The following is a 23,552-nucleotide window of genomic DNA, read 5'->3' as shown; positions in this document are numbered from 1 at the left end:
AGAAAGCAATAGACCACCAGGAAGAACACCAGTCTTCCACACTTTAAAGATGAGCAACCACACACCCTTGTCTTATAAGTGCTGTTCCCTATACAAAATTGGCAGAGAACAGCTACCATAAATAAATAGGCAAAAGGAAGAGAGATTCTAAAATACAAAATTGAACAGATAGCTAACACATTTTCATACATTTGAAAAAAGTCACCATGAAAGAGGCACCATTTTTACAATTATTATTAGAGAAAACAAAGCTACAGAACAATCAGAAGAAGATATTTGAAATGTATAATATCTTCAGAGAAACATGAGAAGATGTCATATGTACAAAAACTTTGACTATATATTTGGAAATTTAAAATTTTGATAACTGAGGCTGGGTGTGGTGGCTCACTCCTGTAAATCCAGCACTTTGGGAGGCCGAGGCAGGCAGATCGCTTGAGTTTAGGAGCTTGAGACCAGCCTGGGCAACATGGCTAAACCCTCATCACCACAAAAATACAAAAATTAGCTAGGAAACCAGGCACAGTGGCTAATGCCTATAATCCCAGCACTTTGGGAGGCTGAGGCAGCTGGATTGCTTGAGTCAGGCGTTTGAGACCAGCCTGGCCAACATGGTGAAACCTGTCTCTACTAAAAATACAAAAATTAGCCAGTCATGGTGGTGAGTGCCTGTGATCCCAGCTACTCAAGAGGCTGAGGCAGAAGAATCACTTGAACCGGGAGGTGGAGATTGCAGTGAGCCAAGATCACGCCATTGCACTCCATCCAGCTTGGGCAACAGAGCGAGACTCAATCTCAAAAAGAAAAAAATTACCTAGGCATGGTGACACACATCTGTAGTCCCAGCCAGCTACTTGGGAAGCTGAGGTGGGACGATCACTTGAGCCCAGGAGGTTGAGGCTACAGTGAGCCATAATTGCACCACTGCACTCCAGCCTGCGTGACAGAGACCCTGTTAGAAAAAAAAAATATATATATATATATGAGATATATATGATATATGTTATATATATGATATGATAGCTGAAATTAAAAAATGAAATGAATGGTCTGGGTTTCAGAATAGACATAGATTAGTAAATGGAAAATCAAGCTGGCCTATTATCCCAGAATGATGTCACCCCAATTAGCAGTGGCAGAAAAAAATGGCTTTAGGGCCTATAAGGGTGCCCTGAGGCAATTTTCTACATTCTCCACCCTCCCCCCATACCTTGCCCTTACTTATTTGGAAAAAAAAAAGATCATATACCACATTAACTGAAACAGATGGCAAATTATGAAAGAGCTATGGGGTGTGGCAAAGGCTGCTGATTGTCCCCAAATATCTTTTCATTAAATATATCTATGATGTATTTATGAAAATAACGGCATTTCAAAATACAGGAGAATGATGGACTAGTCAGTGACATAGTAACAGATACCATGCATGGATTGACCAACTCTCTTCTTGGATGCCTTCCTGGAAAGCCAAAACCAATATTTCCCACATTCACTTGTAGCTAGGATTCCAAAAATGATTTAGGTTTTACCAAGCCAAGTTAGACTGATTCAAATTTGTATTACATGAAGAGAGAGGAAAGGCATGAACCCCTTTGGGCAGATTCCTAATTCTGCAGCGTCCTGATCCTTTCAGAGTTACCAGCTGCCTTGACAGGTAATTTGGGGAGTTCTTGAAGACTCATGATGAAGCCTGTTTCTCTCAAAGATTTTGTATATCATCTAGATCCCTTAAACCCTTTATTCTGAAAGTGGCAGAAGGGACTTCAATACCAACATATGAACTATCTGTCTGGGAAATGAGTTGTCTGATCTTGTTTCAAAAATGATCTGTAGATAAATGGGAAAACGAATACTAGCAAACTGAAGTACAAAAATGTTAGGGAAAAGTATAAAAGAACATTTTAAATCTTGTGGTTAGCCTTTCTAAGCAAGACTAAAATCCAGAAGACACAAAGGAAATGATGGGTAGATTTGATATAATAAAAATTAAAATTCCTACATAAGAGCCAAGTGACAGACTAAGATATAATATTCTCAGATATAAATCAGAAAAGGTTTAATTCATAATATGTTAAAATGTTTGTATAAATCATTAAAAAAGACACAACCAAATTAAAACTGATAAAATTCTAAACAGGTAATTTACTAAAAAAAGGTAATCCAAATGATTAATAGACATGAGTAGATGCTTGAACTTGCTGGTAAGTAGAGAAATGCATATACATACATGTAAGTGCCGTAACCTAATCAAATCAGAATCTCTGGGAGTCCCCAGATACTTTTTAAAAATCTTCCCATCCACATAAATTCAATGTGTAGCCAAAGTTAAGAACCACTACCCTAAAACAGTGCTAACTCAAAGTGTGGGCAGTGGACCAGCAGCAGCAGCATCTAGCAGCTTGTTAAAAATGCGAATTACTGAGTTTCCTTTCAGACCGAGTGAATCAGAATTTCTCCAGGTGATTCTGATGCATGCTCAATTTTGAGAACTCTGAAACCTCTCTGCATTTTATTTACAGAGCTACTTGGAGGATAATAGCAGGTGAAAGTATTTTCAGAAAAGTAAAAATAGTAATCGCAAATACAAATAATCATACTATTCCAATATATTTTACATAATCTTAGGGTCATACTCAGGACCTAGCAATGAAAATGACAATAATTCATTACTGAAATAGAAATCTCTTGGAGACATAAAGAAGTAGTCCATGTCCTTATTTCTGAATTGTCTCCAAATACAGTGGAGTGTTAGTTAGTTCTATAATACAGTCTTAGTTGATGTGAAACTGCCACAGGGATAGGAAGCCAAATGGCTTACTTTTAAGTTTCTTAAATATTTTGTTACTTTATGATGGCTTTTTTTTTGTAATGGGTTTTTGCAGTGTTTCCACTAAATGGGACAAGTGTATTGGTGCAGTTTGGCTGTACTGGATCATTTATTCTGCACTATTAAATTTCAGAATATTGGCTTGTGGTTATGTTGTCTATTATTTGAGGATTTACCCAAAGAAAACTAACAGACATGTGCCCCCTTTTACCCTTAATCTATGTCTGACAATATTCCATACATAGCCTAGCTATTAAAGAAGAGAAATGGCATGGTCTTTGGGTTTTAAGAAGGTTGCTCTGACTGCTGTGTAGAACAACTCCAAACAACATCAGCATCATCTAGAAGCTTGTTAAAAATGCATATTATTGAATGTGTGTGTACCAAGAGGTGTCCACTGAAGTTCATTCGGATGTAGAAAGGAACTTGTAAAACTGTTGCATTATGTTGGAACTTGCATAGCTAACCAACCAGGAGTTTGGGCATCTGGCTGAGAACCAAGTCTATCTTAGTCCCAACTGGGTTGTAGTACCACCTGCTGGTCATTTTCCACTCTAGTTTAATCATGAATGGGGACAATTCTATACACATGGCTGACTGGAATTCCAGAACACTGACTGATGCCCCTTTGTCAACTTGATCTGTGACACTGGGCTTAGGAAATACCAGGGACACTGGGACCTATCCACACCAACCACTCTGCTTCCTGCCTCACCCTCTCCTCCAAACTCCCACTCCCCAAATGATAAAAAGAGGGCTGACAGGAATGCAGGAATCAATTAACAGTTGTATTATGTTCAAATTTACATTATCATGAAATTCATGTACATTAGGATGTAGAACTATATATGGTTAATAAACATGCGCACATATTAGGATACAAATTTTTAAAATTTCAACAGTATTACTGAATAATAATTTTTAAAAAGTTGGATAACAAATGCTGGCAAGGATGTGGAGAAAAGGGAACCCTTGTACACTGTTGGTGAGAATGTCAATTAGTACAACCACTATGGAGAACAGCGTGGAGGTGCCTCAAAAAACTAAAACTAGAACTACCATATGATCCAGCAATCCCACTGCTAAGTATATACCCAAAAGAAAGGAAATTGGTTTATCAAAGAGATAACTGCACTCCCATGTTTATTGCAGCACTATTCACAATAACCAAGATTTAGAAGCAACCTAAGTGTTCATCAACAGATGAATGGATAAAGAAAATGTGGTACATGTACACAACGGAGTAGTATTCAGCCATAAAAAAGAATGAGATCCTGTTATTTGCAACCACATGGATGAAACTGGAGGTCATTATGTTAAGTGAATTAAGCCAGGCACAGAAAGACAAACTTCACATGTTCTCACGTATTTGTGGGAGCTAAAAATAAAAACAATTGAACTCATGGAGATACAGAGTAAAATGATGGTTACCAGAGGCTGGGAAGGGTAGTGGGGGGTGACGGGTGTGCGGTAGGGATGGTTAATGGGTACAAAATATAGTTAGATAGAATAAGTATTTGAGCCTGTAATCCTAGCACTTCAGGAGGCTGAAGCAGGCCGATCACTTGAGCCCAGGAGTTCAAGACCAGCCTAGGCAACATGGCGAGACCCCCGTCTCTACAAAAAACACCAAAATTAGCCAGCTGTGGTGGTGTGCACTTGTAGTCTCAGCTACTCAGGAGGCTGAGGTGGGAAAATCACTTCAGCCTGGAAGCCCAAGGCTGCAGTACACCAAGATCAGGCCACTGTAGTCCAGCCTGGACAACAGATGAGACCTTGTCTCAAAAAAGAAAAATGATCTAGCATTTGATTGCAGAACAGGGTGACTACAGTCGAACATTTATTGTACATTTTTAAATGAATATAATTGGATTGTTTGTAACACAAAAGATAAATGCTTGAGGTGATGGATACCCCATTTACCCTGATGTGATTATTACACATTGTGTGCCTGTATCAAAATAGCTTATGTACCCCATAAAGTATATACACCTACTATATACCCACAAAAATTAAAAATTGGCCAGATATGGTGGCTCCTGCCTATAATCCCAGCACTTTGGGAGGCCAAGGCAGCAGATCACCTGAGGCCAGGAGCTCCAGACCAGCTTGGCCAACATGGCGAAGCCCATCTCTACTAAAAATACAAAAATTCACCAGGCGTGGTGGCACGCACTGGGATTACAGTAGCTGTAATCCCAGCTACTCAGGAGGCTGAGGCAAGAGAATGGCTTGAATCCTGGAGACGGAGGTTGCAGTGAGCCGAGATCGTGCCACGGCACTCCAGCGAGTGAGACTCCATCTCAAAAAAAAAAAAAAAAAAAAAAGCTAGGAGATGGCCACGCGCAGTGGCTCACTCCTATTAAATCTCAGCATCCCAGCACTTTGGGAGGCCAAGGTGGGCAGGTCACTTGAGGTCAGGCGTTCAAGACCAGCCTGGCCAATATGGTAAAACCCCATCTCTCCTAAAAATACAAAAATCAGCTGGGCATAGTGGCACGCACCTGTCATCCCAGCTACTTGAGAAGCTGAGGTGGGAGGATGGCTTGAATCCTGGAGGCAGAGGTTGCAGCTGAGCCGAGATCACATGATTGCAATCCAGCCTGGGCGACAGAGTGAGACTCGTTTCAGGAAAAATAAAAGGTCTGGGAGACTCTCTCCCCCTCAAGTATGGAGAATGGGTTAGAGAAAAACAAGCCTAAAGGCAGATAGGCAAGCTAGAAGCCTGTTGAAGTAATTTAGGCAAGAGGTGATGATGGTCTAAAACTAGAATGGTGGTAAGGGAATTTGGGGGAAAGTGGATAGGTTTGATATTTAGGAGATAGAATCTAGTCCTTATGTTTTAAAGATATAAACTGAAGTATCTGCAGATAAATTGATATGAGGTCTAGACTTTAATCCAACTGAGGAGAGAGAAAATGAGAAAGGTGGTTATAAATGAAATAAAGACTAACCATATGCTGATAATCATTGATTGGGTGATGGACATAAAGGAGTTCCTTATTGTGTCTACTTTTATATATATTTGAAAGTCCCCATAACAAAAAGTTAAACAAAATAAAGTGCCTGGGAAATGCTGAAGGGAAAATATTCAGTAGGGAGATAGACATAGGAAATATAAATCTTGGAGAGACATAAGGGAAGAGCAATGAATTTTGGAGTGAACAGCAGATGGAAAGTTAATTGAAGCCTTGAGTGTGAATGAAATAATAAAAAAGAGAAAAGAAACTAAGTTAGAATCCTGAGGAATATCAACAGTAACAGGAATGGCAAAGAAGTGTTGTTAACAAGAAAGAGTCATGGAGTCCAAAGAAAGCTTTCCAAGAAAGCAGCAGTGGTCTACATTAGGGGTCTCCAACCCCTGGGCCACAGTACTGGCCAGTGGCCTGTTAGGAACCGGGCCACACAGCAGGAGGTGAGTGGAGGGCAAGCAAGTGAAGCTTCATCTCTTTTCACAGCAGCTTCCCATCACTGGCATTACCGCCTGAGCTCCGCCTCCTGTCAGATCAGCAGGGCATTAAATTCTCATAGGAGTGCAAACCCTGTTGTGAACTGCACATGTGACAGATGTAGGTTGCATGCTCTTTATGAGAATCTAATGCCTGATGATCTCTCATTGTCTCCCATCACCCCAGATGGGACCGTCTAGTTGCAGAAAAACAAACTCAGGGCTCCCACTGATTCTACATTGTGGTGAGTTGTATAATGACTTATTATATATTACAATGTAATAATAGTGCAAAATAAATGTAATGTGCTTGAATCATCCCGAAAACATCCCTCCACCTCCCTGTCCATGGAAAAACTGTCTTCCACAAAACTGGTCCTTGGTGCCAAAAAGGTTGAGGACAGCTGGTCTCTATTGTCAAATGCTGCTAAAAGGTCAAAGGAAAGAACTGGTCAACAGCCATATGAAAGTCATTGGTAACTCTGGTGAGAAGCACTTAAGGGGTGGGAGGGCAAACAGGACAGAGAGTATAGTATACATAGGTTTAGGGCTGAGTAGAAGGTGTAGAAATGGAACCAGCCTGGATAATACATGAGTTACTAGAGGGAGGATGTCTACTTGGAATGCTGACTTCTTGAATCAACTCATTTGTTAAAATACTGCTATAGATGTTTGATTTCTCTAAATGACCTGCTACTCTCCTTTTATTCTGTTCTACACTCTCCTGCCAGATTCAAGTGTAGCTTTGACCATCACTCTTATATAAAATCTCCCAGAGCCTCTCCAATACTTACTGAAGTCTGTACAAATGTCTCAGACTACTCTAAATGTTCCCTCGTACCAGCCAAAGGGGACCGTGTCCCTCCCTCAGCATGCTTTTTGTTCATACTGCTGCCTCTAGTTAGAATATATTCCTTTTCCCCAATTTCTGTCTCTTGAAGTCCTCCTCATCCTTCAAGTCCAATCTCAGATATGGTGACACCTTCTCCTTGAGCTCCTTCCTGATACACCTCTTCTTTCCACTGGAGTAGATTGTGTCCTCTATTTTTCCAATACATGCTGTTTATATCCCTGTCCTGGCATTCACTGGATTTCACTTTGCTCTTAATTGTCTATGTTCTCATTATATCCTTTCTGTATCCACAAATTGTACATTGCCTGAAATTAACTTTTTTTTTTTTTCCTCTGAGACAGGATTTGGCTCTGTAGCTCAGGCTGGAATGTAGTGGTGAGATTGTGGCTTACTGTAACCCTGGCTTCCTTGGCTCAAGCCATCCTCCTACCTCAGCCTCTCAAGTAGCTGGGACTACAGGTATTAGCCACTATGCCCCGCTGAAACTAACTTCATCTTCCTCATTTTTGTGTCTGTCACAGAAGTACCTAACCCAATATCTTGCCCAAAATGACTTTTTGAATTAAATGGGATTTCCGAGGCTCTATTATTTATAAGGCTTGCAAGTTTATACTGCTTTTTAGAATTACCATGCTATTTAGCTATTGCCTTCCAGATAGCATTCTAATTTTTATAATCTTTCTTCATATGTTCTAAAAATAGCTAAAATTTGGTATTTTTAAACTATTTTTCAGATGTGTTATTTAAGCTTAAAAGTATACTTATTTTAGTTTTTAAATGCATCAGTTATTTAATTAGGTTCTTGGTAAGACATTTAGAACACCTATTTGCTAGGATAAACTCCATTCATCAGAGCAAACACAGATTACAGGTAGCCCTGGAGCTAAGGAATAGCTTTGACTTTTGGTAACATTTACGAGTCCACAACTTTCTAATTTTTTTTTTTTTGAGATGGAGTCTTGCTCTGTCACCCAGGCTGGAGTGCAGTGGTGCAATCTCCGCTCACTGCAAACTCTGCTTCCCGGGATCAAGTGGTTCTCCTGCCTCAGCCTCCCCAGCAGCTGGGATTACAGATGCCCGCCACCACGCCAGGCTAATTTTTGTATTTTTAGTAGAGATGGGGTTTCACCATGTTGGCAGGCTGGTGTCGAACTCCTGACCTCAAGTGATCCACCCGCCTCAGGCTCCCAAAGTGCTGGGGTAACAGGTGTGAGCTAGCGTGCCTGGCCACGAGTCCACAGCTTTCTGATCAACCTTGCATTGCTCCATAATCTTCTATTACTCTCTTTCTGTGTTGACGATGTCACTTTCCCAGTATTTGGGCTTCCGTAGCATCATCTTCTTAAGCAAGCATTGGTAAGATGTTTTGGAATTTTCACATTGCTGATTTCAATTTTGTGATGACCTCTGGTGTGTTTCCCACAGAATTTGAATGAGGACCAGAGGTCCAGTCACAATTAACAAGCCACTCCTCAGCTGCTCCAGTAAAACCACCCTCTTGCCTTTGTGGTGCCCAGTGAGGATAAGCAGAATGATCCCAGGAGAGAAGCTAGTTTGCAGTTTTCTCTGTGCTGACTGAGGTGTTTCTGTTTGTTTTTTCTGTGGCTCAACAGCAGCTTTCGAGGCACATCTTTGGAAGGATCTAGGCATTTTGTATGGTTCACTTTGCAAAAAGTATCACCATTCTTGTTGCCACCAACTGGTTTTGTAGTAATGGCAAGAACCTTTTCCTTTTTCAAGTCTGGACTTTCTTCTTTTTAATTCTGGATTTAGTAGCCGAGTACTTCCTCTTGTACCTGGCCTTTTTGACATAGCAGAGTGAAAATATCTGCCAATTCCTCTGATAAGGACAGGATTTCCGCTGCAGGGGGGCTTCCCTTTCTTTGGCTTTTTAGCCTTGAGGTGTTTTTGTTTTTGTTTTTTGACGGAGTTTCGCTCTTGTTGCCCAAGCTGGAGTGCAATGATGCGATCTCGGCTCACTGCAACCTCCGCCTCTCCGGGTCAAGCGATTCTCCTGCCTCAGCCTTCCGAATAGCTGAGATTAAGGGAGCCCACCACCACACCCAGCTAATTTTTTGTATTTTTAGTAGAAATGGAGTTTCACCATGTTAGCCAGGCTGGTCTCGAATTCCTGACCTCAGGTGATCCGCCTGCCTCAGCCTCCCAAAGTGCTGGGATTACAGGCGTGAGCCACCGTGCCCAACCGAAGTTATGTTTTAACCTTGCCACTAGCATCAGCCTTCTTGGCTTCACGTTTCTTCTCCTTGGTGTCTGGCTTCTCAACTTTTTCCCCCACCATCTTGCAAGACGGGAAGGAGCTATTTTTTTTAATACATGTTGGAATATCCTGGCTACGCAGATACAAATAGTAATATAACATCCACCCACATATAACATTAAATTTTGATTAAATAATAATTAATTCAAATCCTACTAAAAGAAAACCCTTAGGGATACGTTGAAGCTTCATCATTTCATTCCCTTCTCTCCCTTCCACAGGTGCAACTATCCTGGAGTTGATATCTGTCTTTGCCAAACATGTTTTCATACTTTTATCAAACATGTTTATATACATAACTCACACAACGCATTGTTTTGTGGTTTTAAGATTGTATATAAATGATATGACAATATTATGTATACCTTTGAATTTGCTTTTTCAATCAACGTAGTTTTCAGGATTCATCGTTGGTATAGGTAGTATAATTCATTCATTTTAACTAAGAAATTATATTCCACTTTATGACTTTACCACCTCTTATTTAATCTTTGCTGTAATCTTGTGAGGTAGACATCATTAATCCCATTTTATAAATGAAAAAATGGAAGTATTAAGAGATTAAGTAACTTTACTGAGGTCATATAGTTTCTAGCAGATGGAATGAGAACTTGTGTAGGGCCTGTAACTCCCAATCCCATGTCCTTTCTACTAAAACATTCAGTGATTCATTCAACAAATGTTTACTGAACACCACCTATGTGCCAGGCACAGTTTTAGGTCCTGGGTATCCGAGAGTGAACAAAATAGACAAGACCTTGCTCTCCAAGAGCTTACACTCTAACTGGAGAGAGACAATAATATAGTATGTCCGGGTGTGGTGGCTCTCACCTCTAATTCTAGTACTTTGGAAGGCTGAGGTGGGAGGAGCGTGTGAGGCCAAGAGTTTGAGACCAGCCTGGGCAACATAGCAAGACCTTGTCTCTACAAAAAATAATTAGCCAGGCGTGGTGGCATGTCTGTAGTCCCAGCTACTCAGGAGGCTGAGGCAGGAGGATCAATTGAGCCCAGGCTGAGGTGAGAGGATCGCTTGAGCCTGGGAGATTGAGGCTGCAGTGAGCTGTGATTACAACATTCATTGCACTAGAACCTGAACAACAATGTAAGACAATGTATCTAACAAAAAAAAGAGGGTGAGACAGAGTGTGTATATATGTTAGTCTATATGAGGCTCTTTGGTGTTAATTTGGCAAACACCTGAAGGAAAAAGGGCAATGACAGAGTGGTGTTCAAGGCAGAGAGTACAGCAAATGCAAAGTTCTTGACGCAAGAGCATATTTGGCTGTCATTCCATCACTTTTTTCTTTAAGATACTGTATCGGTTAACTATCCTCATGTACCAAAGAACAAATGTAAACATACTGCATGACTTTGAGTGATTAACTACATAACTTTGACATGTCAACAATCTCTTATGGTGGTCATCTTTCCAATAAATTGAGTTGAGCTAGAAAATGTGTATTGCCAAAATCCATTGATTTACTTTAAAAATTAAATCACAGGTTGTGGATGCCCGTAATGGTGGCATTTCTACACACAGTACTGTTGCTGATTTGATGAGACACAAATATAACCCAACCCCATTTTCAAATATTAAAAGTTGGTAGGGTCCTCAACGAAACCTAAGAGTGACTTCAAGTTGAAAAAAAATGCTTAAAAGGAAAAAAACAGGGAGAGCCCACCTTTTGGCCTGTATCTCTCAGCAAGAGGGACAAGAGCGGTGGGAACGTGAGGAACTTTTAAAATGTGAGAGCGTTACTCTGGGGAAACCTGGAGTCTACTCTTGGCCTTTACTCGCTGAACTGTCATAGTTCTCACATTTGTGAAGCGAGTCTGGGCTGGCGGCCCTCAAGCCCTATCCTCCCCCGATGCGGAAGTCTTGCTTCGCTGTGCCTCCCAGGCTTGAGAACAGCAGAGTCTGGCCTCTCAAAACGAAAGCTTCACGAACGTCGCTCGCTCGGTGCTGAGAAAGAAGCCTGGCGCGACCCGGGAAACTTGACCGACGCGCGCCCGCCCGCTTGCCCCGCCCCCTAACGGCTTCCCGGCTTCCCCCGGGTCCTATGCAGAAAAGACGCTGGGCCTGGCAAGCGGGGCCAGTAGCGGCTTCCGGGAGGAGTTTTGGCCTCCGCACGGCTCCGTCGGGCGCCGCGCTCTTCCGGCAGCGGTAGCTTTGGAGACGCCGGGAACCCGCGTTGGCGTGGTTGACTAGTGCCTCGCAGCCTCAGCATGGGGGAACATGGCCTGGAGCTGGCTTCCATGATCCCCGCCCTGCGGGAGCTGGGCAGGTAGGGCTAGGCCCAGCCTGGGTCCTGCATCCTCCTCTGCTGATTCCGGCTTGGGTTTCACGTGCTCTCCCCTCCCCTGCTGCGCTATGGCTGGGATCCCCTAAGCCCCCGCTGTGGCGCTTGTGGAGATGCTCCGTGGCTGATTTGGGCGCTTCTCCCTCAGAGTGCCCGTTGATAGGACATGGGGCAGTCGCCATAAACCTGCGGGAAGCGGGTCCGTGGGGGAGAGAGGCGTCTGCCGGCCCTGGTTTACCACTCACCCCGACCGAGAGTTTGCTTCCTGCAGCTGGAGGAAGAGTCCCTGCTGATCGCTTTCTGGTCACTTTTCTACACTTATTTTCTTCTCGAAAATCTTTTTCCTTAGACGAGGGACTTGACCCATCAGTTTCTGTTCTTTGTGATCACTCGTGGAGGAATTGGTTTTTAGCCTTACATTTTGTCCCCAAACTGCCCTTGAAAGAAAATCACCGCTTCTCATTTTCTGCAAGTGACATCACTTGCTGGAAAAGGCAGTTTTTTTCTTTGAAGTGAAGTCATAGTACATACTGAAAATGTGACCTCCCTCGTATTGATCGTCCAGCTCCCGATCCGTTATTTTAATCAGAAATTGGAGAGATAGACCCCTGGGTCCACAAAATCTCAGCTTGCACAGAGTGTTGCCAAAATTTGGAGACAATTTAATATTTCATTTGCAAATGCTTGTTGTCTGTAAACCTCATGAAAACCAGTATCTTACCACAAGGAGGGAGAGGTGTTGTTGGCTGTCACACCTCTTCAATACACAGGCAGGCTTCCCTGAACCAGGCCTAAAGACTCGGTAGAGCTTGTTTTGCTTTGTTTGTTTTAATTCTAAACTACTGCGAACAAGAAATAAATAAGCTTGTGCTGCTACCGCAGTTAAATTATCATTTGGAATAACTGCTTCCCAATTTCTTAAACTGTTTGAAAACTTTCCACACAACGTCAAAGCTGACATTAAGCCAATGGGATAGCTACTTCTCTTTCTTTTTGCAGCGCAGTTGTGTTCATTTCCACTGGTGGGCCATCCAAATAATCTAGTCTCAATATATGAATAAAAGGATAAATGAAGGGACCATTCTTGTAACTGCATCACTATTTTTGAGTGTGTGAATTTTTTCCACTTTTTATCTGTGGCAAGTATACTTTGTGTTTAGTTTATAAAATAACTTCTACCTCTCTAAAAGAAGAGGAAGAAAAGTGATCATTGTAGGAAGTTGGTTTACAAATTTCATCTTTCAGGCTCATTGTGAAGCTCAGTATATTTTTGCCACTTTGCTTTAAAGTAGAATTAACTGGTTAATACTTCTCTTCCCTCTTCTGTCTTCCTCCGTGAGTCCTGTTAATAAAAATAATTGGTTCTTGGATTATATATAGTCTGTTTCATCAGTAGAGCTTATGTTACCTTTCATTTATTTGTAGGTATTCCAAGAGAAAGAATAGAAAAACTGACCCATAGAGAGTTGTCTAATAGTTTTTAATTGTCATGGCTTTTTCATTACAACTACTTGAATCAAAAAAGCTAATCAATTTTCATAGTATGTCCATGACATAGAATGGAACAAGTGTTACCACTGTTTAAGAAAAAGGGACAGAGAAGTTGAAGAACCAAAGGCACAGCTAGCAGATATCAGAGCTAGGTTTCAGATTCAAGCTTTCAAGGCCTTTTCTTCCAAAATGTTTCCTCTTAATTGACTATGGCAATTAGACTACTGAAAAAAAAAAAGAGATATTAGTGTTCTAATTTATGGGCTGCTCTTCCTCAGTCCCTCAGATAAATTTTGTCCTATTGTTTTTTTGCTATTAGCACTCTGCTCTGCATAATCTTGCTAAATGACCTTTCCACTCTCCTGCCTTCAACTATAATCTGCTATTTGATGACTCCTAATATGTTTCTCCAAATCATGTCTTCTATAGAATTGTATATTTACTGTATACCGGTAGTTTCACTGAGTGTCCTGTGTGTAGTTAAGGTTCAGCATATCCAATACAAATTCCCCACGTGTCCTAGCTTTCACAAGCTTTCTTTTTTTAAATTAAAAAAATTATTTTTCTCTTATTCATTGAAGTAGAGATATCTCGGTAAATGGCACCATATTCACTTATTTCTCCAAACTGGAAATCTAGAAGTCATTCTTGACTATTTTCACATGTGCTTTCAGTCTATGTCCTTGGCCCTCTTTTAATCTGTGTTGTCTTCCCAAGTAATCTTACCTAATCTCATGGCTTTAAATGTCATCCATATGCTGATAACTTCCAAATTTATATTTCTAGATCAGAGATATATATTAGGTTGCTTACTCAACATCCACACTGGGAAGTGAAAATTAACATATCCAAAGCAGAACGCCTGATTTACTGCGCCCTTGAATTTGTTCCTTCTCCCGTGTTATTGTAAATATGCCAACCAAAAGCCTAGGAGTCATCCTTGGTTTTTTTCCCTTGTCCCTTAATAATCCATAAGTTAGTTCTGACAACCATATGTTTAAGACACATCTAGAATCTAACACTTCTCACTGTCTCCACTGCTACCACCAGAATTTCTTACCTGAACTATTACAGTAACCTTAGCTGATCTTTCCATTTCTACTTTTACCTACTTATAATAGATTTTCCACTCAGTAAAGTGATTTTTCATCTGTTAGTCATATTGTAAGTTCCCCTGCACAAAACCGTCCTTTGACTTTCCAGCACACTTAAAATCAGTATAAAATCCAAACTCCTTACCAAGGCCTCTAAGGTTCTACATAATCTGGCTCAGCCTGCCTCTGACTTCATCACCTTCTATCCCTCTTTTGCTTACTTTACTCTAGTGATACTGACCTTGTTTCTCCAGGATACCAAGGCTGTTCCTGCCTTTAATCGTTTGCTGTTCCTTCTATCTGAACACTGGATGGTTTCATTTAGATGTCATTTCAGAATCACCTTCTCTGATTTTCCTACTTGAGATTGCTTTGTAGTTGTAAGACATTTTCAAATGTGATAGTTGCTATTAAAATGTTAAATGGAACAGTGAGATGTGGAGGAGGTTCTGAGGAGCAGCAGCATTAGCCACTAGAGGAGATTTGATGGTGTAAAGAAGCTAGTCATGTGAATCTGGGATGGAATAGGAAGTACAAAGGCCCTTAAGTGGGAATGAGCCTGCTTTTTTTTTTTTTTTTTTTTTGAGACGGAGTCTCGCCCCCTCCAGTGGCGTGATCTCTGCTCACTGCAACCTCTGCCTCCCGGGTTCAAGCGATTTTCCTGTCTCAGCCTCCCTTTCCTGAAGCTGGGACTACAGGCTTGCACCACCCAGCTAATTTTTGTATTGTTAGTGAAGATGGGGTTTTACCATGTTGCACAGGTTGTCTCCAACTCCTGACCTCAAGTGATCCACCCACCTCAGCCACCATGCCAAGGCTGAATGAGCCTACTTTTAAAAGGATAGTAAGAAGGCTGGAGCACAGGGAATAAAGAGGTGAGTGGTATGAGTTAAACAGGGAGGGGTAGGCCAGGGCCACATCCTTCAGCACCTTGGAGGCTAGAAAAAGGAGTGAGATTTTATTGTGTGATGGGAAACCATTGGAATCTTTTAAACAGGGAAATAACAATTGAATTCATGTTTTTTAAAACTTGCTTAATTTTTACTTCCTTAAAATCCTTCAGTGCTTACACATTGCCTTCAGTGTAAAATCCAAACTCCTTAGCCAGTCCTTTGAGAGTTAACCTTATCTTCCCTCTTCAGCTGCATCTCTAAAGGCTTTAGCCACATAGAGCCTCTTACAGTTTCCAGTGCTTGGACTACCCTCCCTCTTACCCTTATTTCCTTAGGAAATACCTTAGGAATACCTTGTCCCTTAGGAAGTCAGTTTTGTATCACCTCGTTAAGGAAGCCATGACTGACAGGGCCCTGCTCAGGGCTGAGTGTCCCTTTGTGTTCTTTCTTGGGCCTATCAGTTCTTAACCATAATTACCTCTTGTTTGTCCTTTAATCTGCAAATTATTTTACGGCAGGTGCATTCTGTCTTGGTTATCCTGGTATTTGATGCTTACCTCAGAGGAGGTGCCTAAGCTTTATATAATACTTACATTAATACTCAAATTTTATAGTATGCTTTTGAAAAGTTATACCCTCTTAGCTCACTTCCAGGGTAGAAGTCAGAAAATAAGAAATGCTCACTCCTGTGAGTTTTCTTTCTTTTTTCTTTTTTTTTTTTTTTTTGAGACTGGCTCACCTGTTGCTCAGGCTGGAGTTCAATAGCGTGAACATGTCTCACTGCAACCTCTGCCTCCTGGGGTCAAGCGATCCTCCCACCTCAGCCTCCCAAGTAGCTGGGACTACAGGTGTGTGCCACCATGCCTGGCTAATTTTTGTATTTTTGTAGACGGGGTTTCACCATGTTGCCCAGGCTGGTCTCAAACTCCTGGGCTCAAGTGATCCGCCCACCTCAGCCTCCCAAAGTGCTGGGATTACAGACATGAGCCACCATGCCCAGCCAAGTTTCTTTCTTCTGATAGTATATCTAATGAATGGTAATCAATTTACTTTTTTTCTAAAACTGATTTTTTAAAATTACACAAATAATACATGAGTACATAATCTTTACAAAATGAAACTTTGTAAGAAACTCTGACCACTACCCACAATCCTGGCTCCTCTTCCCATGTTCCTCTTTGTTCACATTTTTAAATGATACTTGTGAAATTACCGTGGTTTATCACAATGTCTCCTGACTTTGTCTAAAACAATTCATATTACCTTGTAATTACAGATTTTGAATTTTTTGTTAAATTTGTGATGCCCTATACTATGGTAGCCACTAGCCAAATGTGACCATTGACCACCTCACATGCGGCTAGTCTAAATTGAGATGTGCTGTAAATATAAGATACACAGTGGGTTTCAAAGACTTAGTACCAGAAAAAAGAATGTAAAAGATCTCATGAATAATTTTTATATCGATTACACATTCACCTAATATTTCAGATATATTGTTAGGATCAATTTTTTTTTTTGCCTGTTTCTTTTCTTAATGTGGCTACCAGAAAATACAAAATTATGGCTTACGTTATATTTCTATTGGCCAGCACCGATTTAAATAAGATATATAGCACTAAGTTGTTTTGCTTTCATATGCAAATGTAACTACTTGTTCTTTGATTCTTTTTTTTTTTTTAAGGACTTTATTTAGTAGCATATACAAACTTGCTTTTTTTTTTGAGATGAAGTCTCACTCTGTCATCCAGGCTGGAGTGCAGTGGTGCGATCTTGGCTCACTGCAACCTCCACCTCCAGGTCCCAGTGATTCTCCTGCCTCAGTGCCACAGCCTCCCAAGTAACTAGGATTATAGGCGCCACCACCATGCCTGGCTAATTTTTCTATCTTTTAGTAGATAAAGGGTTTCACCATGTTGGGCAGCCTGATCTGGAACTCCTGACCTGAAGTGATCAGTCCGTCTCAGCCTCCCAAAGTGCTGTGATTACAGGCATGAGCCACCACGCCTGGCCCTTTGATTCTTTGTGTCTAGAGTTTATGTTACTTAAAAACATTTGTTAATTTCGGTACGTTTTTCTATTAAGCAAGTTCTAGGTGATGTAGTGGAGGCAAAAAGAAATAAAATGCATTTTCTCTCCTGTAAGAGCTTACGGTCTAATGGCACTTTAGGACATGCAGAGAGAAATAAAGCACAGTCTGCCACCTGTAGGAGCTTATAGTCTAGTGGCAGGGAATAGGTAAATATTCCATAGGTCCAGAAGGCTGTACATTAGGAATGAAGAAACCACAAAATTCAGGAAGGTTCTTATGAACCATTCATTCATTGAACAGTTTTTTTTTTCTTTAAATGTCTACTATGTACCAGGACCAGAGAACCGTTCTTTTTTTTTTTCTATTTTTTGGAGACAGGGGTCTGGTTTTGTCACCCAGGCTGGAGTGCAGTGACACAATCTTGGCTCACTGTAGCCTCCCAGGCTCAAGTGATCCTCCCACCTCAGCCTCCTGAGTAGCTGGGGACTACAGGTGTGTGTCTCTATACCTGCTCATTTTTCTATTTCTTTTGTAGAGACAGGGTTTCATCATGTTGCTCAGGCTGGTCTCAAACTCCTGAGCTCAAGCAGTCTGCCCACGTTGGACTCCCAAAGCACTGGGATTACAGGCATGAGCTACCATGCCTGACCAGTATCAGTTCTTTTATGGTATTTATTAGCTGTAAATGCCATTGATCCTATATGTAATCAATTAGGATTGGACTTTGTGGTTTGAATAATCAAAAAAAAAAAAACCAGGCCGGGCGTGGTGGCTCACGCCTATAATCCCAGCACTTTGGGAGACCGAGGTGGATGGATCATGAGGTCAGTAAATCGAAACCATCCTGGCTAACATGGTGAAACCCCGTCTCTACTAAAAATACAAAAAATTAGCCGGGCATGGTGGCACGTGCCTGTAGTCCCAGCTACTCGGGAGGCTGAGGCAGGAGAATCACTTGAAGCTGCGAGGTGGAGGTTGCAGTGAGCCGAGATCACACCACTGCGCTCCAGCCTGGACGACAGAGCGAGACTCCGTCTCAAAAGAAAAAAAAAAGAAAAAGGGCCGGGTGTGGTGGCTCACACCTGTAATCTCAGCACTTTGGGAGGCTGAGGCGGACGGATTACCTGAGGTCAGGAGTTCGAGCCAGCCTGGCCAACATGGTGAAACCCCGTCTCTACTAAAAATACAAAAATTAGCTGGGTGTGGTGGCACACGCCTGTAATCCTAGCTACTTGGGAGGCTGAGGCAGGAGAATTGCTTGAGCCTGGGTGGCGGAGGTTGTAGTGAGCCAACATTGTGCCACTAACTGCACTCCAGCCTGGCTGACAGAGTGAGACTCTGTATCAGAAAAAGAAAAAAATTCACTCTTTTTCTTTTACCACTATTTGAGATAATAAGTGGGGAAAATGTATGAACATTTTACAGTGCTATATAGAAATAAATTGTGACATATATGAAATATATGCTATTATTTATAAGTAACTGTCTTACTACACCCTAAGTTGTTTTGTCAGAAGTGATGGACTTTGCTAATCACTCACACATAACCTTCTGTGAATCCTCTAGGTAGAGTTAATCATTCCCTGCTTTGGGTGTACATGATACTTGCTTTTGATTATTTATTTATTTATTTATTTTTTGAGACTGAGTCTCGCTCTGTCACCCAGGCTGGAGTGCAGTGGCACGATCTTGACTCACTGCAACCTCCTCCTCCCAGATTCAAGCGATTCTCCTGCCTCAGCCTCCTGAGCAGCTGGGACTACAGGCGTCCGCCACCACACCCAGCTAATTTTTGTGTTTTTAGCAGAGATGGGGTTTCACCATGTTAGCCGGGATGGTTTAGATCTACTGACCTCATGATCCGCCTGCCTTAGCCTCCCAAAATGCTCGTATTACAGGCGTGAGCCACCATGCCCGGCCGCTTTTGATTATTTAAGTGCATTCCTCTCCTCTCCCCAGCAACTATTCTGAGTTCTTTGAAGCAGAGGATCTTGTTTTACTTGCCTTTTGAATTTATTAAATTATTTGCGTCTGTACCCATCCATTCTTTCTATGTTTATGAAAGAGTTACCCTCCTGTCCAAGGATTGTCTTTTTACTTATATCTGGTTCCAAGAAGAGGAGTCAAATCTCAAGAATTGGTTGCTTAGGTCTTTCCATTATAAGGGAGAAACAAAACAAAGCCCTCTTGATTTCATACAGTTCTTTAGTTATCACCAACTCTACTTCTCTTCATTTCATGATCAAGCTTTGGAAAGAACCCACTATTCTCAGTATTCACATTTCATTAGATTTTCAGCCCCTTGCAATCTGGCTTCTCTCTTTACCGCTACAGGAAAAATTTAAAAGTCCAAAAGGCATACAAATACCTAAACATAAGAACTAAAACTATGAAACTCTTAGAAGTGAACATAGAGGGGGCCGGGCGTGGTGGCTCACACCTGTAATCCCAGCACTTTGGGAGGCCAAGATGGGTGGATCACCTGAGGTCAGGAGTTCCAGACCAGCCTGACCAACATGGAGAAACCCTGTCTCTACTAAAAATATACAAAATTAGCCAGGCGTGGTGGTACATGCTTGTAATCGCAGCTACTCAGGAGGCTGAGGCAGGAGAATCGCTTGAACCCAGGAGGCGGAGGTTGCGGTGAGCCGAGATCGCGCCATTGCACTCCAGCCTGGGCAGCAAGAGTGAAACTCTGTCTCAAAAAATAAATAAATAAATAAAAATAAGGGAACATAGAGGGAAAACATTATGACATTGGATTTGGCAATGATTTCTTTGATATGACACAAAGCACAGGCAGCAAAATAAACAGATAAATTGGAATTCATCAAAATTAAAAACTTTGTGCATCAAAGGGCAGTATCAATAGAGTGAAAAGGCAACCCATGGAACTGGAGAAAATATTTGCAAATCATATGTCTGATAAGGAGTTTAATATCTAGAATATATTAAGAACTACAGCTTAACAACAAATATAACCTGATGAAAAATAGAAAAAGAACTTGAATAGACATTTCTCCAAAGAAGATATACAAATGGACAAATAAGTACATGAGAAGATGCTCACAATTACTAATCATTAGGGAGATGCAAATCAAAACCACAGGATACTGTTTCACACCCATTATGATAGCTATTAATAAAAAAACAGTTGGGGCTGGGCGTGTTGGCTCATGCCTGTAATCCCAGCACTTTGGGAGGCTGAGGCAGGCGGATCACGAGGTCAGGAGATTGGGACCATCCTGGCCAACATGGTAAAACCCCATCTCTACTAAAATACAGAAAATTAGCCAGGCATGGTGGTGCATGCCTGTAGTACCAGCTACTTGAGAGGCTGAGGCAGGAGAATTGCTTGAACCCGGGAGACGGAGGTTGCAGTGAGTCGAGATCATGCCACTGCACTCCAGCCTGGTGACAGAGCAAGACTCCGTCTCAAAAAAAACCAAAAAACAAAAAAAAACCCACAAAAAAAAACACAGTTGGGCATGGTGACTCATGCCTACAATCCCAGCACTTTGGGAGGTCAAAGCAGGCAGATCGCTTGAGCCCAGGAGATTGAGACCAGCCTGGGCAACGTGGTGAAACCCCGTCTCTACAAAAAATACAAAAAATTAGCTGGGTGTGGTGACATGCACCTGTGGTGCCAGCTACTCAGGAGGCTGAGGTGGGAGGATCTCCTGAGGCTGGGAGGTTGAGGCTGCAGTGAGTTATGGGTGCACCACTGCACAGTAACCTGGGCAACAGAGTTAGACCCTGTCGCCAAAAGGGGAAAATAAAATAAAAAAAAGAAACTACCCAGAAAATAACGTGTGTTGGTGAGGATGTGGAGAAATTGGAACCCTTGTCCACTGCAGGTGGGAGTGTACAATGGTACAGCCACTGTGGAAAAGGGTATTAGAGTTCCACCAAAAATTTAGTTTTTATGTGCTTCAGAAGGGAGGAAGTGAATGCTAATTGGTCCATAGGCAGTCATGGGTGGGCCTGGAAAAAGCACCCTAAGTTCTCGCTGTGGTCCGTGTAACTGGCAGCCAGGCTCCCAGGCTTCAAGCTGTTCCTGGCTTGAAGGTGGGTCTTCACTGGGGACCCACCCCTTTCCTCCCAGGAGCCTGTCTACTTCCTGCTGCCATCAACTTGCCACCCACTACACCCAGGCTGTTCGTGCCGAGGGGCGCCTGCAGGCCCATATTGAGCTGCCCTCAGCCTACCGCTTGGCCTGCCCAAAGTCCAGAGGGGGATGAGGCAGCAGGGGGCTGGTGTGTCAGTGCCGTCCTGAGCACATGCACACGCGGCCTGGTCGTGACAACACCTGGGCTCCCCCACAACTTTGCTCCGAAATTGGTGTGGGTGCCGGGAGCAGGGAGAGGCCAGGCAGCGGGAGCAGACATTTCCAAGTCTGTGAGGGCAGGGGGCCTTCCCGGCCCTGGAGAGAGCAGGGATGCCTGGGTTTGCAGCCGTGGTTGGGCGGCTGCAGCTGCACCCAGGATGGCTGGGCTCCCGACCCTGCAACTCGGAAGGGGGCGGGGCTTCCACCTGTCTTGCACCTCAGAATGGGGCGGGGCTTCTGCCCACTAGCGCCCTGGAGCGAGCAGCCCTAGCCCCACCTTCCTCACCGCTCCAGCTGGGCTGCCACTGCCATCAATAGCACATTTCAATTTGTACTAATCACATTTCAAGTTCTCCCTAGTTACTTGTAGCTAGTGGCCACCATATTGAGAAGTTCAGGTCTAGGCTTTGCTGATTGGATCTCTTTAGTATTACTTAGCATATTCTTTTTTTCTTGTAAGTTGGTAACATATTCAGATTTTCTTTTCAATTTTTAAACAGAAGAATACTGTGAATATCAACATTGACACTGAACACATTTGATGAGTTCTACTTTAGAGAAATTTTTTTTGCAAATGAAACTGAGTCACTTTAAGGATTAAAAGCTTTTAATTTGTATTTTAGTGCCACACCAGAGGAATATAATACAGTTGTACAGAAGCCAAGACAAATTCTGTGTCAATTCATTGACCGGATACTTACAGATGTAAATGTTGGTAAGAAACCAATTATTTCTTATATAAACTGTATAAATTACACTTTTCTTTTCCATGTATAAATTATAGTAGCATTTTCTCCATGTAGTTTTAGATATAAAGTATTTATGATAGTTACTATTTTCAAGCAAGTTATTTGTTAATCAGTATTGCTTATTGCTTGTTACAAAATTTGAATTAGGCTTTTAAAATAATTCTCTTTTCCTGTTTGTTATCTAGATTTTCTACTGCTTGCTATGAGTTCTTTAATATTGGATATTATACGTAAAAATGTTTGTCCAGTACCAATCACGTGGACCCTATTTTGGTTAGCTGTTATGCCAGTGGTAGACTAATAGCAAATGCCACCCAAAAAAACCTCTTTAAGTAAGTTACTCTTTAAGTAAGTTCATGCCTGTGCCTATAGGAGATTATAGGATTATGTGAGTTACTCAATCAATTATTGCCTGTTTGTGCCAATCTGATAGACAGAATATTACCAACCTGGCAAGATGGTGTCACATTTGTCATATCTGTTGAAATTACATGGGAGGGATAATATAAAATGGCATTAGGCTCAGGGTTTATAATTTGGATTCCAAATTTGGCGCAGATTTTATGACTTAGACTAGCCATTAATCCTTTCTTTTTCAATCAGTAAAATGATGGGTTGCTGAAAAATAACAAAGGACTACTGAATACTTGCAAGATGTGTTTTTGTATCGTATTCATATTCCCTCCATTTAGACTACTTGCCCTTCCCCTCTCTGACCAACTCCTCATCTAGGAATCATTTCCTTCACAGTGTCCTCCCAGATACCTGTTTCTCCTTATTCTGGATTAGTGCTGTTACCATATTGTATTATAATTATTAGTTGGTTTGTTTGGCTCCCCACTGGATTGTGAGAACTTTTTTTTAATCCTTAGATTTTAGCATTGCCTGGCATATTATTCCTGAAGTACATGTTTGATAAATAGATGTATGGTAGAGGAATGCATGTGATTTTTAAACATTTAAAATTAGATAAGACTGTAGTGTTGGCTGGGCACGGTGGCTCACGCCTGTAATCCCAACACTTTGGGAGGCCGAGGTGGGTGGATCTCCTGAGGTCAGGAGTTTGAGACCAGCCTGGCCAACATGATGAAACCCTGTCTCTACTAAAAATACCAAAATTAGCTGGGTGTGGTGGCACACACCTGTAGTCCTAGCTACTCAGGAGGCTGAGGCAGAAGAATCACTTGTACCCCGGAGGCACAGGTTGCAGTGAGCCAAGATCATACCACTACACTCCAGCCTGGGCAACAGAGTGAGACT

The 23,552-nt window shown here is 41.9% G+C and overlaps 2 protein-coding genes across 7 annotated transcripts in view; one reads left to right on the top strand and one right to left on the bottom strand.

The window, feature by feature from the left end:
* The window catches only part of PLS1 (plastin 1), a 134,449-nt gene extending 123,003 nt beyond the window's left edge, over positions 1-11,446 (bottom strand). Inside the window, exon 1 of one of the 2 annotated variants that reach the window (XM_063704279.1) lies at positions 11,089-11,446. The gene's annotated coding sequence lies outside the window, so the exon portion shown is untranslated. The remainder of the gene's footprint in view (positions 1-11,088) is intronic. The other variant, XM_063704280.1, reaches the window with a different exon arrangement.
* Positions 11,447-11,470: 24 nt separating this feature from the next.
* ATR (ATR checkpoint kinase) overlaps positions 11,471-23,552 on the top strand; it is a 129,386-nt gene continuing 117,304 nt past the window's right edge. For 2 of the 5 annotated variants that reach the window (XM_055383148.2, XM_063704274.1), the window contains exons 1-2: positions 11,501-11,691; positions 22,167-22,258. In XM_055383148.2, coding sequence (XP_055239123.1) covers positions 11,633-11,691; positions 22,167-22,258 — 151 coding nt within the window. In that variant the 5' untranslated portion in view covers positions 11,501-11,632. Of the gene's footprint in view, positions 11,692-15,052; positions 15,167-22,166; positions 22,259-22,477; positions 22,625-23,552 lie in introns of all 5 variants that reach the window. The other 3 variants (XM_063704275.1, XM_019024248.4, XR_010132946.1) reach the window with 3 other exon arrangements.

This window comes from Gorilla gorilla, chromosome 2 (genome assembly GCF_029281585.2).
Source record: "Gorilla gorilla gorilla isolate KB3781 chromosome 2, NHGRI_mGorGor1-v2.1_pri, whole genome shotgun sequence".
NCBI lineage: Eukaryota > Metazoa > Chordata > Mammalia > Primates > Hominidae > Gorilla > Gorilla gorilla.
This window is presented reverse-complemented; position numbering and strand designations above follow the sequence as displayed.